This window comes from Euleptes europaea, chromosome 5, assembly GCF_029931775.1.
Source record: "Euleptes europaea isolate rEulEur1 chromosome 5, rEulEur1.hap1, whole genome shotgun sequence".
NCBI classification, from domain to species: domain Eukaryota; kingdom Metazoa; phylum Chordata; class Lepidosauria; order Squamata; family Sphaerodactylidae; genus Euleptes; species Euleptes europaea.
In genome coordinates, this window is record NC_079316.1 from 114,021,459 (window position 1) to 114,037,759 (window position 16,301).

The 16,301-nt window shown below is 53.7% G+C and overlaps 1 protein-coding gene across 1 annotated transcript; it reads left to right on the forward strand.

Moving 5' to 3' along the window:
- Positions 1 to 3,240: 3,240 nt before the first annotated feature.
- SCD (stearoyl-CoA desaturase) lies at positions 3,241 to 15,797 on the forward strand. The gene is made up of 7 exons (XM_056850553.1): positions 3,241 to 3,439; positions 3,522 to 3,685; positions 6,739 to 7,006; positions 8,856 to 8,986; positions 10,246 to 10,451; positions 10,776 to 11,008; positions 15,580 to 15,797. Exons 1-7 carry the CDS (start codon positions 3,241 to 3,243, stop codon positions 15,777 to 15,779), a joined length of 1,401 nt encoding a protein of 466 aa, XP_056706531.1. The 3' UTR covers positions 15,780 to 15,797.
- Positions 15,798 to 16,301: the final 504 nt, after the last annotated feature.

A 16,301-nucleotide genomic window follows, 5' to 3' on the forward strand; every position in this document is an offset into this window, starting at 1 on the left:
GCATCACTTCCTGCATACCGGGGAGGGGGTCTGCAGAAAACCGCGGCCCCCTGACAGCTCAACAGCCCTCCAGCCTCACAGACGGGGAACGGCAATAGTGCGTCTTGATGCCCCCCCCTTCATTTGGTATACCCAGTGGACAGTGAAGACAAAGGAGGAGGAGGAGGAGGAGGAGAGTTGGTTTTTATATGCCGACTTTCTCTACCACTTAAGGAAGAATCGAACCGGCTTCCAATCTCCTTCCCTCCCCTTCCCCACAACAGACACCCTGTGAGGTAGGTGGGGCCGAGAGAGTTCTAAGAGAGCTGTGACTAGCCCAAGGTCACCCAGCTGGCTTCATGTGGAGGAGTGGGGAAACCAACCTGGTTCACCAGATTAGCCTCCGCCGCTCATGTGGAGGAGTGGGGAATCAAACCTGATTCTCCACATCAGTCCACCACTCCAAACCACCGCTCTTAACCACTACACCACGCTGGCCCCCAGTCCTTGGCCCTGACTACCTAGCTAGCCGCTGGAACCAGAGGGGGCAGGTGCTCCTTGAGGGGCCCGTGGAAGGGAGGCCAACCTGGCTGGTCCTGATGCCAGAGGGTGAAGGCTAGAGAGACAGGCCCCGGCACCTGCCGAAGTTCCTAACCTGGGCTGAACTCTGCAGGGCCTGGCCTGGAGTAGCTCCACCCAGGACTGCCCTGTAAGCACCACCCGGGGGGAGCCCCCCACAAGCCGGCTTGTGATCACAGCCAGGCGAGAGCCGAGGGTCACTTCCGACACCCTCCAAACTGCCGATCTGGGTTTGACCCAGAGGTTAGAGTGTTGGACTAAGATCTGGGAGACCCGGGTTCCAATCCCCGTGATTATTAACTGTTATACCTTTATCTGTATTTGGTATACAGAGGTTTTAATTTAATTTAATTATTTAAATTCGTAATCGATTTTAATTGATAAAGTTTGTAGTTTATCTGGCTATTGCCGCAATAATAAAATCAATCAATCCCCACTCGTTCCATGGAAGCCGGCTGGGTGACCTTGGGCCAGTCGCACACTCTCAGTCCAGCCTACCTCACAGGGTTGTTGTCAGGATAAAATGGAGGCCCCGTTGGGGGTAAAGGCAAACCAATAAACGTCTGTGTTGGCTCAGATGTGTCCTGTCCTGGCTCAGTCCTAGAACTTGCACTTGGTCCTGGATTAAGATACGATGCCCTAGCCTACATCATGCTGAAGGGTTGGGTTTTTTTTTGGTGGGGTGGTATCTTCTGGGCATGGAGTAGGGGGTCACTGGGGGTGTGGGGGGGAGGTAGTTGTGAATTTCCTGTATTGTGTAGGGGGTTGGACTAGATGACCCTGGTGGTCCCTTCCAGCTCTATGACTCTATGCTTCACAGGCCCCACGGCGTTACCAAGGAAATGCCTATGTATTATTTTTAGGAATTTGGGTGGTGAGGGGAAATGTGGAAACCCCTCATAAACTGTGGCCCTCAACTGGAGCTTGTGCATAAACCAAGCCCTGCTCACGCCGGGCCTTTCTTGCACCTTGGCGCCTTCTTTCCCCAAGGCTGGTCACGCCACCCCTGTGAGGTAGGCCAGCTCCCGGCCCCACGGGGCTGCAGCTGCTTCGTGCGTTTCCCATGACGGACGGACTGGACGGGCTGTTTGTTGTCATAAGAACATCAGAAAAGGCCCTGCTGGATCAGACCAAGGCTCATCAAGTCCAGCAGTCTGTTCACACAGGGGCCAACCTGGTGCCTCCAGGAAGCCCACAAACAAGACGGCTGTAGCAGCATTCTCCTGCCTGCGTTCCACAGCACCTAATAGAATAGGCATGCTCCTCTGATAGTAGAGAGAATAGGTATGCATTATGACTAGCATTAAGAACATAAGAAAGGCCCTGATGGATCAGACCAAGGGCCATCAAGTCCAGCAGTCTGTTCACACAGGGGCCAACCTGGTGCCTCCAGGAAGCCCACAAACAAGACAGCTGCAGCAGCACCATCCTGCCTGTGCTCCACAGCACTTCATATAACAGGCCTGCTCCTCTGATCCTGGAGAGAATAGCTATACATCACAACTAGTATCCATTTGGACTAGTAGCCATGGCTAGCCCTCTCCTCCATGAACATGTCCACTCCCCTCTTCAAGCCTTCCGAATTGGCAGCCATCACTGCATCCTGGGGCAGGGAGTTCCACCATTTAACCTTCCAGAAGAATGCCCTTGAGCGTGTGCAGAGTGGGTTTTCTTTCCAGAAGAGTCCCTTTGAGCATGTGCAGAGTGGGTTTTCATAAGAGCCTCAGAAAGGCCCTGCTGGATCAGACCCAGGAGGCCCATCAAGCCCAGCAGTCTGTTCACACAGGGGCCTCCAGGAAGCCCACATGCAAGTGAACTGCCGCAGCAGCATTTATCCTGCCGGTGTTGCATGGCATCTAACATAGCAGGCCTGCTCCTCTGGTTCTGGGGAGAACGGGCAGGCATCACCAGGACGAGTATCCATATGGGTAGTCCACCGGACAGAATAGGCCTGCTCCTCTGAGACTGGAGAGGAGAGGTGTGCATCCTGACCAGGGCCCATTTTCGACGCGTGGCCGCGGCTAGCCCTCTCCCCCTCGGACGTGTCCACCCCCCTCTTGCAGCCCTGCACGCTGGCAGCCCGCGCCGCATCCTGGGGCGGGGAGTTCCCCCGGTCAACCACCGCGCGCCGCGTGAAGGCAGCCCTCCTGCCTTCCCTGCCTCCCTCCCTCCCCGCGGGGTCACTGCCGGTCAGCGCCCTGCCGGCGGCGCGGCTCCTGCGCCGGGCGCGTGGCTGCGGCCGGCTCTCCCCCGCCGGCCGGACAGCCAGACAGACAGCCGCCCCCCCCCTCCGCCGCCGCCGCCGTCCAACAGCAGATTGCGGGCAGCCAATGGGGCGGCGGCGGCGCGGTGGGCCAAGGGCGCGCCAGCCAATGGGAGCCGCGCCGTGCCAAAAGCCGGGCCCGCCCCCTCCGCCGCCGCCGTCCCCAGCTGCGCAGCGACTCTACGGCACCCGCAGCCGCCGCCGAACCCCGACACCCGCGCAGCGCAGCGCAGCGGAGCCGACCTCGGCACCCACCCGCGCTGCAAGCAAAAGGCCACCGGCGGGTCACGAGGCTCCCTCCATCCCTCCTTCCGGGGCGCTTAAATAGCCGCCGGCGAAGCTCCGGCAGCCACACTCGCAGCAGCAGCACCAGCAGCAGCATCCGCAGCACCCCTGCGAAGACCGCCGCCGCCGCCGCCATGCCCGCCCACCTCGTCCAGGAGGAGGTGAGCGCCGCCCGGAGCGAGCGAGGGGAGGGGGCGCCAGCGCTGCGCCACGGGCCGGGAGGAGGGAGGGGGCGGCGGCTGCAGCAGCGCCCTGGGCGAGCAGAGCGGAGCGGGTCCGGGGCCGCATCCCCAGCGCCCTTCCTTCCTTCCTGGGCTCGGCGGGGGCGCCCCGGTGGGTCGGCGGGGCCTGCGGAGGATGGCTGCCGGCAGGTGCCCCCCACCTCCACCCCCCACCCCCACCCCCCCGGCCTGAGCCCAGCACGGCCAGGGGGCGCGCGGCTGGGCTCCCCCCCCCGACGGGCTGCGCAGGGCCCGCTTGGCGCTGCGGGCGGGGCGGCGTAAGCGCGGGCCCGCTCGGGAGGCGCGCCCCCGTGCCGAGGGCGACGGCGACGGCGGGAATGCCCACCGCCCCTCGGAGGTCAGGGGGCCATGGCCCTCCAGGCCGCACTGGCCAGGGACCCCAGGGGGGCTCCCCCCCCCGTCTTCTGGGCCTGGATCACTGGGGAGGGGGGCAGCTGTGAATGGGTGCAGGGGGCTGGACTAGATGACCCCGGTGGGCCCTTCCAGTCCTGGGATCCTAGGAGCAGCCGGGCAGCCGGGGGAAACTGAGGCACGCACCAGGAGAGGAGCAGCCCTGGATGCCCCCAGCCGGTCTTGCTCAGGAGACCCAGAACCGGCCAGAGGAAGGGCTGGCCCCGGGAACTTTGGCCCCGATCCAGCCCTGCTGCTCTCCGAGGGGGCAGGAGCTCTCGAGCGGGCCCGTGCGTTGGGCTTTCCGTATTAATGGGAATGGGGTTTCTAAACTGGGGCTGGACTGCATCACTTGGTATTTATGCTGATATTAATTTATGCTGGCCAAAGGTGTCGGCTCCTGAGTCGCATTGAACTCTTCATCAGGCAGGAGGGTGGAGGTGTAGCGTTCCTCAGGACAGAGAACATTTCCGACTACGAGTGACGTCTGTTCTGCCCAGGAAAAAAAGGCCTTTGCCTTTTTTATTTTTTGGGAAATTGTGATGATTTGGAGCATTTCGTTCTGTGCAATGAACACGGAAGAATTAGGGGTGCCAATTCTGGGATGGGAAATTCCTGGGGATTTGGAGGGGGGGTGGATCCTGGGGAGGGACCTCAGCAGGGATGTGATGTCCCAAAGTCCTAGAAGCCATTCCCCCCCCCCCCCAGGAGAATTGATCTCATTAGTCTGGAGATCCGTTATAATTCTGGGAGATCTCCAGCCCCCTCCCTCCCAAGGTTGGCAACCCTTGGCATGAGGCAGAATATTGCTGCTAACCCAAAAGGGAAGCTCTGGCAGAGCTCTGTTGGATGCATCTGCTGGCAGGGTACTGCATTTTGGGGGTTTGTTTTTCACAGTATTTACAGTGCAGCCCTAAACAAAATTATACCCATCTAGATCCATTTAAATCAGTGTGGGGTAAGAAGGATGGAAATTTTATTCAGAATGGTGCTTTCACTGTGAGGTTGGGCTCAGAGGTACATAAGATAAGCTGGACTGTGTCCAGAGGAGGGCAACAAAGATGGTGAGGGGTCTGGAGACCAAGTCCTATGAGGAAAGGTTGAAGGAGCTGGGTATGTTTAGCCTGAAGAGGAGAAGACTGAGAGGGGATATGATAACCATGTTCAAGTACTTGAAGGGCTGTCATATAGAGGAGGGTGCCGAGTTGTTTTCTGTTGCCCCAGAAGGTCGGACCAGAACCAACGGGTGGAAATTAAATCAAAAGCGTTTCCATCTAGACATTAGGAAGAATTTTCTAACAGTTAGAGCAGTTCCTCAGTGGAAGAGGCTTCCTTGGGAGGTGGTGGGCTCTCCTTCCCTGGAGGCTTTTAAGCAGAGGCTAGATGGCCACCTGTCAGCAATGCTGATTCTATGAACTTAGGCAGTTCATGAGAGGGAGGGCATCTTGGCCATCTTCTGGGCACGGGGTGTGTGTGTGGAAGGTAGTTGTGAGTTTCCTGCAGGGGGTTGATGACCCTGGTGGTCCCTTCCAACTCTATGATGAACCTAAGAAAAGCTCTGCTGGATCAGACCAAGGCCCATCAAGTCCAACGGTCTGTTCATACAGGGCCCAACCAGGTGCCTCTAGGAATTCCACAAAGAAGACAACTGCAGCAGCATCGGCCTGCCTGTGTTCCACAGCACCTAATACAATAGGCCTGCTGATCCTGGAGATAATAGGTATGCATCATGACTAGTATCCATTTGGACTAGTAGCCATGGATAGCCCTCTCCTCCATGAACATGTCCACTCCCCTCTTAAAGCCTTTTAAGTTGTCAGCCACCCCCACATCCTGGGGCAGGGAGTTCCACCATTGAACTCTGTGTTGTGTGAAGAAATCCATCCTTTTATCTGTTTTGAATCTCTCACCCTCCAGCTTCAGCAGATGAACCCGCGTTCTAGTATTAGGAGAGAGGTAGAAAAGCTTCTCCCTGCCCACTCTTTCCATGTACCCGGCCACCTTTGTGTTATGAATTAGTCCTCCTAACGTCACTTGCTCATCTTCCAGGGCCCTTGGGGTGATCCTGCCAGCGACTGATTGCGCCGCAGGCAAAAGAACTAGCCTTCTCGATTAATTTATCCAGAATAGAATCATAGAGCTGGAAGGGGCCATATAGGCCATCTAGTCCAACCCCCTGGTTATTGCAAGATCAGCCTGGAGCATCTCTGACGAATAACGATGAATACGAAGGTTTCTTTAACAGGGTGGCCACCAAGGCTGCTTGGCACCAAGCAGGAAGTAACCCAGGGCGTGTCCAAGCCACAATATTGCGAGCTTCCCCGTTGGGGAGAAAAGCACGGTAGAAATAAAGTGCAAAGGGATTCCATATACGCATCTAGTGAAGTCTGTGACTTTTGTTAGGTGACTTGCAGCCTGATCTGGCGCGTGTTTACTCAGAAGCAAGCCCCCTGGGGGCTGACACACCTGTTGCCCTCCAGGGCCTCTGTTTTGAGCTCCCTTCCGTCTGTCGGGTTCCTCAACCACTACTTTTAGGAGGAGGAGAAGAGCTGGTTTTTGTACCCTGCTTTTCTCTGCCTTTAAGGAGTCTCAGAGCGGCTCACAATCACCTTCCCTTCCTCTCCCCACAACAGGCAACTTGCGAGGTAGGTGGGGCTGAGAGAGTTCAGAGAGAACTGTGGCTGGCCCAAGGTCACCCAGCTGGCTTCATGTGGAGGAATCGAACCCTGTTCTCCAGATCAGAGTCTGCTGCTCATGTGGACGAGTGGGGAATCAAACCCGGTTCTCCAGATTAGACTCCGCTGTTCTTACCCACTATACCATGCTGCCTTTCTTTTCCCGGTCATTTTTCTCCTGACGGTATCTACCAGGGTCCACCCGGAGGCGGTTTCAAGCACTCCTGATACGCGCAGGTGATATCTACTTAGCCGCAGCTGATTCTCGATCTTCTATGGAGTTTTGACGTGACTTGGTTTCTCCCCCACCCCCTTGTCATTCCAGTTCCCTCCGATTTACCCCACCGCCTTTGCTTCCAAGGCCCAGAATGGGGCAGCTGTCACCGAGAAAGAAGTCCCCACCGGCGAAGACCTGGGAGCAGAGAGAGGCATGACTGACGACATCTTTGATGAGACCTACCGGGAGAAGACGGGCCCCAAGCCTGCCGTGATCTATGTCTGGAGGAACATCATCCTTATGGCCATACTCCACGCAGCCGCCCTCTACTCCCTCTCCATCATTCCCGCTGCAAAGTTTGCCACCTTGCTCTGGGGTAAGCAAGGGATGTGCCAGGGTTCCTTTCTCTCTCTCTCCAGAATTGTCTAATTGTTTCTCTCCGTCCTTTTCCCTTTTGTTCCTCTCAGTGGGATTTCACTCTTCTCAGCATAATGTTCCGCTTGGCTCTCAAAGGGCTTTGGGTGGGGGGGAGAGATTAATTGTAACCTGCGAACGTGGAAACAGGCTCTCTCTTGCGGGCGGTTAAACAGATTGAAAAGTGTATTGCAGCCATTGTGAGGTGCCTCTCTGGGGCAACAGCCAGGCTCCCGCCGGCTTCCGAACCATGAAAAGAGCTCCCCTTTCACTTTAGAAGAGTTGGTTTTTATATGTCGACTTTCTCTATCACTTAAGGAAGAATCGAACCAGCTTACAATCACCTTCCCTTCCCCTCCCCACAACAGACACCCTGTGAAGGGGGGGGGGGGGCTTAGAGAGCTCTAAGAGAGCTGTGACAAGCCCAAGGTCACCCAGCTGGCTTCATGTGGAGGACTGGGGAACCAACCTGGTTCACTAGATTAGCCTCTACCACTCATGTGGAAGAGTGGGGAATCAAACCTGGTTCTCCAGATCAGAGTCCACTGCTCCAAACCACCGCTCTTAACCACCACACTATGCTGGCTCTCCAAACTGAGTCTCGTAGGGACAAAGGTGTCGAATTCCAGGACTTTGACGCCAAGGTGTTCGGCCTCCGGCCTGGACCCACCCCATAGCTGGCCCTGCCCGAAGTCCTGGGGCTTCGGTGATGGCTGATGTTGGCTGCCAGGCCTGGCTCTGAGGTGGCCCCTTCTGGAGTGACTCCTGGCAGCCGTTCCGCAGAAGATTGTGGGGAAAGATCTTGTGTCCAGCAGGTATTTCTGTGGTTGCTGAGATGGTCAAAATAAGGAGCAGGATGGTCAGTGCGCGTTTAGCATTCCTAAATTCTATGCAAGGAGCACAAAGCGTTTTAAATTAGTATTTAATTAGCAGCACAGAAGCTGGAAAATGTAATGTAAAGTCTTCATCAGTTATTGGCTAAAGATAATTATATGAATGTATGAAGCTGCCTTATCCTGAATCAGACCCCCGGCCCATCAGAGTCGGTACTGTCTACTCAGACTGGCAGCGGCTCTCCAGGGTCACAGGCGGAGGTATTTTGCATCACCTACTTGCCTGGTCCCTTTAACTGGAGATGCCGGGGATTGAACCTGGGGCCTTCTGCATGCCAAGCAGATGCTCCACCACTGAGCCACAGCCCCTCCCCTGCAATTAGGCGCACGTTTCAAACCTCTCTGGGACTTCTTGCCCAGGGTTAAATAATTTGGTGATTTTAATGCTCTTTTGGGCAGGGGATTTGAACACCTTTTCTTTTTTTCCCTTTTGAACTAACAGGTAATTCAATGTAAACTTTCATGGAAGTTTGAACAAACTAACTATACCTTTCATGACATTTTTTTTTTTTTTTGGTCAGAAAAACCATTTACCATCAGACGGCAAAGCATGGTTTCCACCCGAGCGTTTGTTTTTATTCCGTCTTGTCCCTTTGTTTCTCCAGCTGCGTCCCTGGGGGGAAAATAGCAGTCAATGAGCCACACAAATAAAATTTTAAAAGGTGGGATTTTTCTCACTTTTAAGAAAGAATCAGGCAGTTTGCAACTTTGGACGGAGAGTAGCTGGGGGACCTTGGGCTAGTCACAGTTCTCTCCGAACTGTCTCAGCCCCACCTACCTCACAAGGTGCCTGTTGTGGGGAGGGGAAGGGAATCAGGGTATAAAACCCCACTCTTCTTATAATGGGGATCTTTTGGCTGGATGATGCTGAAGCATAGGTGTGACTTCCTTTTGACTCGCTTCTTTACACTGTTGCAGGGTTTGTGTGCTTCCTTATTAGCGGTTTGGGAATCACGGCAGGGGCGCATCGTCTCTGGAGTCATCGGTCTTACAAAGCGAGCTTTGCTCTCCGGCTCTTACTGGCTATCGCCAACTCCATGGCCTTTCAGGTAAGGACTATGTAAGGGCGGAGAGCAGTGTGCCCAAATTCCAGGTGGCTGGGAAAGGTTGCATGTCAAAAGAGGGTGTGTGTGTGTCTCTTTTTGTCTGCTAAGAAGGCTACGCTGGGGACTGTGGGACCTATGTAGAGAAAAGCCACATGGAACGGTGGTCAGAGAGAGGAGGGCAAAACCCATAAAAGCTGGTATGCTACAACACAGGATCTCTATACTCCCCACATTGACGTGGGTCTACCCGCCCTCTGTCCTTCTAACACCATCGAAACCATCTTCAAAAAGTGATAATTTCATAGAAACATAGAGTTGGAAGGGGCCACACAGCCCATCTAGTCCAACCCCCTGCTTAATGCAGGATCAGCCTAGAGCATCCCTGACAAGTGTTTGTCCAGCCTCAGCTTAAAGACTGCTGGTGAGGGGGAGCCTCACCCACCACCCCAGGGAGCCAATTTCACTTCCAAACAGCTCTTACTGTACAAAAGATGTTTTCCAAATGTCCAGCTGGTACCTTTCTGCCCGCATTTTATACCCATTATTGAGAGTCCTGTTCTATGCTACCAAAAGGAACTGCTCCCTGCCTTCCTCTAAGTGACAGCCTTTCAAATACTTCAAGAGAAATCATGTCCCCCCCTCAACCTCCTCTTATCCAGACTAATCATTCCCAAGTCCCTCAGCCTTTCCTCGTAGGGCTTGGTCTCCAGGCCCCTGATCATCCTCGTCGCTCTCCTCTGCACTGGCTCGATTCTGTCCACGTCCTTTTGGAAGTGAGGCCTCCATAACTGCACACAGTACTCCAGGTGTGGCCTGACCAATGCGGTGTACAGCGGGACTATGACATCTTGCAATTTGGCTGTTATGCCTCTGTTGATGCACCCCAAGATTGCATTAGCTATTTTTGTCGCTACATCACACTGGCTGCTCACTGAAAGAAAGAAATGGTGTGTGCCCCCAACTGGCTCTTGGGACCAATGTGGTTTAGGGGTTAGTATATGGACCAGGGTGCGAAAGATCTGGGTTCAAGTTCCAGCTTATCCCTGGATTGGCCGAGGCTTGTCACTCTTAAGGCCGTGTCGTTCTCAGTTCTGCTTCTGTAAAGTGGGAATAAATTTGGCTTATATCAGTCATTCAGGACAAGGAAGTGTTGTTACTGGCCTTGAGAACAGGGCGGGATATAATAGCTTCTTGGGGAAAGTCAGGTTATGCAACACAGAATGTCATTAATATATTTGTCCCCGTGGCTGTGTTTCATCTAGAATGATATTTATGAGTGGGCCAGAGACCACCGCGTCCACCACAAGTTCTCTGAAACAGATGCTGACCCCCACAATGCAACTCGGGGTTTTTTCTTCTCCCACGTCGGCTGGCTGCTGGTACGCAAACACCCGGACGTCATTGCGAAGGGCAAGAAGTTGGACCTTTCCGACCTGAAGGCAGACAAAATTGTGATGTTCCAGAGGAGGTGAGCAAAGGGGGCGGGGAGATGATAAGGAACGTGTGCTGTTTCGCATACATGCAAAATCTTCTAAGCGTTCACAATTAAAGATCTGTTAGTTCCTGTTCTGAATATTCTAAAACCGTAGGCTGAACTTTGGGAAACCTTGGTTTTGGGGGGCTTATTGAAATTTGTCCATTAACCCAAATAGTTAACCAGGGAGTGAAGTCAGCAGGAAAAGTCCATAACATTCAGTGTGAAATCTGAGGATTCCACTGTGATCTCTCCCCACCCACCCCCCACCCCCAGAGTGTCTTCAGTCCACGGCATCCTGTCCTCTTCTCCTGGCAGGTATTACAAGACCTCGGTGCTGCTGCTGTGCTTCGTGTTCCCTTCCTTCGTGCCTTGGTACTTCTGGGGAGAAAACTTTTGGACCAGCTTCTTACTGGCTGCCATCCTCCGCTACACCGCCATCCTGAACGCCACCTGGCTGGTCAACAGTGCTGCCCACATGTATGGCAACCGGCCCTACGACCACCACATCAATCCCAGGGAAAACCACTTAGTCGTCTTTGGAGCATTAGGTATGTGGAGGGCACAGAGGCAATGGGAACTGACCGGGGGTGCAGGGGGTTGGGCGTTCTTTCCTCTGGAGTGACTAGGAAAGAACATAAGAAAAGCCCTGCTGGATCAGACCCAGGCCCATCAAGTCCAGCAGTGTTTGACCAGGTGCCTACAGGAAGCCCACAAGGAAGATGACTGCAGCAGCATTATCCTGCCTGTGTTCCACAGCACCTAATATACTAGGCATGTTCCTTTAGCACATGTATCTTAAGAACATAAGAAAAGCCCTGATGGATCAGGCCAAGGCCCGTCAAGTCCAATATTAGGTGCCGTGGAATACAGGCAGGGCAATGCTGCTGCAGTCATCTTGCTTGTGGGCTTCCTAGAGGCCCCTGGTTGGCCACTGTGTGAAGAGACTGCTGGACTTGATGGGCCTGGGTCTGATCCAGCAGGGCTTTTCTTATGTTCTTATGTTGCCCACCTATTCTCTCAAGGATCAGAGGACTGGAGCATGCCTATTACATTAGGTGATGTGGAACACAGGCAGGGTAACGCTGCTGCATCCCTCTTGCAGGGCTTTCCTGATGTTCTTATGTTGTATAATTGCCACATGGAGAAGCAGTTGCATTTCTAGGTGATCTTGACCTGTGTATGAGTCTGGCCTCACTTAAAGCGAGCTCTTGGAGCCAAACTGGAGAGCTCTTGGGCCAAACTGCTTCAGTGAAGTCCCTCGATTGAAACGGCCGTCACCCCGCCAAGGACCTGAAGTTCTCAGAAGGGGGTTTGAGTTAGTTGCAGAATTCCACGTTCCTGGAGTGTTCTGGGCTGTTGATGTTCCTCTCAAATTCGTCTTGAATTTCAACACTCTTTTGAAAGTGTTGTGGTGACTGGTTGAGCGCTCACGGGACTTTGTTGGGGGCACAACATGGACCTGGCCACTGAAAAACAACGCCCTTGACTTTGTGCCTCCTTATCTGGGGCTTATCAGTTTTGTGATTGATGGATAGGATATAAATATTCTAAATTACGCAAATCCACTCCTTAGAAAAAGCCTTGAGTCATGTTCACCATTGGACTGCCAAAACAGCTGGAATTTAGTGATGTTTCTAAGACAGGATATAGGGGAGAGGCCATGGCTCAGAGGTCGAGCATCTGCTTGGCATGCCGAAGGTCCTGGGTTCAATCCCTGGCATTTCCAGTTAAAGAGGCCAGGCTAGTAGGTGATGTGAAAGACCTCAGCCTGAGACCCTGGAGAGCAGCTGCCAGTCAGAGTAGACAATACTGACCTTGATGGACCAAGGGTCTCATTCAGTATAAAGCAGCTTTTGTGTGTTTTGAAATCTCTGGTTCTGTGCTGCCCTTGTCCTGTTCCAGGTGAGTCAATTTGGGTCTCTTATCATGAGGCGTTTATTCTTCATCCATCATGCGTGGGCTGTGTTTTATCTTTGGCCCTTGGCACTAGCTTCTCCTGATGTTGGTTTCTGATAAAACTTTATGGCGATTTCCTTGGCGCCCTTACCACCCTCTCCTTCTCCAGGGGCAACCTCTCAGCGATTCCGCAATGGCGGTGGCGCCTTTCCTGCTTGTCATCCTCACGCCAGTCTTCGGCTTCTCCCTCTGTTCCCTCCCCCCATATCTAGTTACAGATTGTAATCTGTCAATTCATTGTTAGGCTGTAAAGGCCAATGCATATCAATGATACCATATTAATTGGTACTGTTACCTCGGTGGTTTATCCCGTCTCCTGCTGCTCAGTCATCTCAGACAGAACAGGCCAGCTATTGTGGGGGGTGGGCAGAAGTTGAATTCCTGAACTGTTTATCCTGGCCCAATTCAGTTCTGGGTTCAGCTTCTAGCAGGCACTAAACTAGACCACCTGTAGAAATGCCGGTCCCGCTGCAGGATTTGTGTTCTCTTGGTAATATTTTGGTATTATTGAGAGAATGTGAACCCTGCAGTGGGCCTGGTATTTCCAAATGGGGTCCCAGAAATAAGCCCCTGTTCAGAGCCACTGTTAATGTTCCGTATTTAACCTAGTTAGAAATATGTGTCAGTGCTGTACACCGCATTGGTCAGGCCACACCTGGAGTGTTGTGTGCAGTTCTGGAGGCCTCGCTTCAAAAAGGATGCGGGCAGAATGTAGGTGGGTGCAGAGAAAAGGGACGAGGATGATCAGGGGCCTGGAGACCCAGCCCTGCGAGGAAAGGCTGAGGGACTCTGGAATGTCCGGTCTGGAGGAGGTTGAGGGGGGACAGGATTGCTCTCTTGAAGTATTTGAAGGGCTGTCACTTAGAGGAGGAGAAGAGTTGGTTTTTATATGCCGACTTTCTCTACCACTTAAGGGAGACTCAAACTGGCAGGGAGCTGTTCCTGTTGGCAGCAGAGGATAGGACTCGCAATAATGGGTTTAAATTACCAGCTGGATATTAGGGGAATTTTTTTTTACAGTAGGAGTTGTTCAGCAGTGGAATCAGCTACCTAAGGAGGCGGTGAGCTCCCCCTCTCTTGGCAGTCTTCAAGCAAACACGTCAGGGATTCTCTAGGCTGATCCTGCATTGAGCAGGGGGTTGGACTAGATGGCCTCTAGGGCCACTTCCAATTCTCTGATTTGTGAGTCTGCTATCAGTTGAATACTGAAGATTAATCAGGGATGAAGTGCTGATTTCTGAATCAGATTTTGTTAATTGTGAAGGATTGTGTGCTTTGGGGGAGGTTGTTTGCTGCATCACCGTAAGCAGAACTGTGCCCCTTTTGACGTGGGTGTTCTTAAGAAGATGTTCTCTGGCCATAGCAGAGCCTTTGCTTATTCCAACTCTTCTGATAGGAGGAGCGAAGGTACCAGGAAACAGGATTGCAAGTTCCTCTGGAGAGAACGGCATGAGCCTCCCCTTACTTCTGAACTCTTTAAGATAACTTTCTCCCCTCTCTCCCGCACTTCCTTTGTCGTTTCTCAAGTGCTACCCTAAGAAGGTTTATCAAGGGAAAAGCACTTCTCCCTCAGTTACCTCTGGAGAAATATCTGGTGCTAACGGAGGTTGACTCACAAAAGAAAGGGTCACAGCAGAGATCCCCAACGTGGTGGCCTTTGGGACCATGGTGCCTGCCGAAACCTTTCTTGGTGCCCACCAAGTATTTTTAGAAAGTGGGTGGAGCCCGTTGAGGCTCTTTCTCAGCAGGGCTTCTGATTGTCCACGGAGGGGGCCGTGGCTCTGCGGTAGAGCTTCTGCTTGGCATGCAGAAAGTCCCAGGTTCAATCCCCACCATCTCCAGTTAAAGGGACTAGGCAAGTAGGTGATGTGAAAGATCTCAGCCTGAGACCCTGGAGAGCCATGGAGAGGGGCTGTGGCTCAGTGATAGAGCCTCTGCTTGGCATGCGGAAGGCCCCAGGTTCAATCCCTGGCATCTTCAGTTAAAGGGACTAGAGGCAAGTAGGTGATGTGAAAGACCCCTGCCTGAGACCCTGGAGAGCCGCTGCCGGTCTGAGCAGACAAGACTGACTTTGATGGACCCAGGGTCTGATTCAGTAGAAGGCAGCTTCATCTGTTCAAGATCTGACTGGATGTGCAGATTAAAATAACATTGTTTAAGTGGCAGCTGCAGCCACGGTGTATATTCTGTTCTCTCTCACCGGTCTTTCCCAGTGTCTTTTTAATTCTCTCTCTTCTCCCCCTGCACTTGGGCTTTTCCTCTGTGTGTGTGTGTATGGGGGGGCACTGCTCCTTGTGACAACCATTTTTTTGGCTGCGCCCATCATCCTGTGTCTGGATTCCAAAGGTGCCCGCAGGCTCAGAAAGGTTGGGGACCCCTGAGCTATGTGGGAGACATTTGGAACTGAGCCCCAGCAGGGTGGGGTGGTTGCCCTCTGGGGAGGGGGGGGGCTGCAGAGGAACGCTGCCCCCTCCGCTTGGCCCTGAACGCCTTTCCCCCTCATCTCTGTCCCCACAGGTGGACTACAACGGCCACCACACGTTCCCCTGTGTCTACTTGGTCTGATCAGAGCAGGGCTTTTCTTAGGTTCTTATGAGCACACCTATTATATGAGGTGCATAGTTTGGAGAGGGTGGACAGGGAGAAGCTTTTCTCCCTCATAATACCAGAATGTGAAGTCATTTGCTGAAGCTAGAGGGTGAGAGATTCAAAACAGACAAAAGGAAGTATTTCTTCACACAACACAGAGTTCAATGGTGGAACTCCCTGCCCCAGGGTGTGGTGATGGCTGCAAACTTGGAGAGCTTTAAGAGGGGAGTGGACATTTTCATGGAGAAGAGAGCTATCCACAGCTGCTAGTCAAAATGGATGCTAGTCATGCTGCGTCCCTATTCTCTCCAGGATCAGAGGAGCAGGCCTGTTGTATCAGGCAGGATAAATGCTACTGCAGTCGTCTTGTTTGTGGGCTTCCTTAGAAGCACCTGGTTGGCCCCTGTGTGAACAGACTGCTGGACTTGATGGGCCTCCTGGGTCTGATCCAGCATGGCCTTTCTGATGTTCTTATGGTGGCACAGTTGCCCTCTGGGGAGGGGGAGGCTGCAGAGGAACTCTACTGTCTCCGCTTGGCCCTGAATGCCTCTTTCCCCCGTCTCTGTCTCCGCAGGCGAAGGCTTCCACAACTACCACCACACCTTCCCCTACGACTACTCCACCAGCGAGTACGGCTGGAGGTGGAACTTCACCACGAGTTTCATCGACCTCATGTGCCGCCTCGGCCTGGCGAACGACTGCAAGAAAGTGTCCCAGGCGACTGTCCTGGCGCGGAAAATTCGGACTGGGGACGGGAGCCACAAGACCGGCTGAAGGCCCGCGGCCCTCCCCCCCTCCCGCGCCCTCGACCGCCTTCTCGTCCTTCCGACAGCCTGGGGCGTCTGTTTCAATGTCCCGTTCACTAACTACCCAGCAGTGCTATCTGGATGCTTCAAGGTGACGACTCTAACCCCCCCGCAGCTCTCTCTTTTGAACTGATGTTTCAGAAACCTGTAGCTTTCCCCTTTCCTGGTCTAGGGGCTGTCCTTCTCTCAGCCTCCCCGGCAAACGGCGTCCTTTCTGTGCGTAAGCGTAGGTCCCCTTTCTGTGCGTGCGCATCCCACACCAGCTGACATCCCTGCAGCCCAAATCAGAGGGGTTGAGAAACGCCCCCACACACACACACATGGCTGCACGAAAGACAGGGACTTCCTTCCCTGGAAGTAGCGCCGGCGCACGCTTGACAAAAGGCAGCTCTCCGGCTCCTGAAGCCAGAGAGCTCTCCTTTGCCTTCCCCCCCCCCCCTTCTTGAAGAGTGATCTCTCGCGATGGGGGTTCTGGTACCTCCTGGAGACG

Excerpts from the sequence above, each read along its gene's own strand:
- SCD (XM_056850553.1), top strand. The coding sequence starts at position 3,241 with ATGCCCGCCCACCTCGTCCAGGAGGAGGTGAGCGCCGCCCGGAGCGAG. Across the intron at positions 7,007-8,855 it reads GTTTGCCACCTTGCTCTGGG|GGTTTGTGTGCTTCCTTATT; the intron begins GTAAGCAAGGGA and ends ACACTGTTGCAG. Across the intron at positions 8,987-10,245 it reads CCAACTCCATGGCCTTTCAG|AATGATATTTATGAGTGGGC; the intron begins GTAAGGACTATG and ends TGTTTCATCTAG.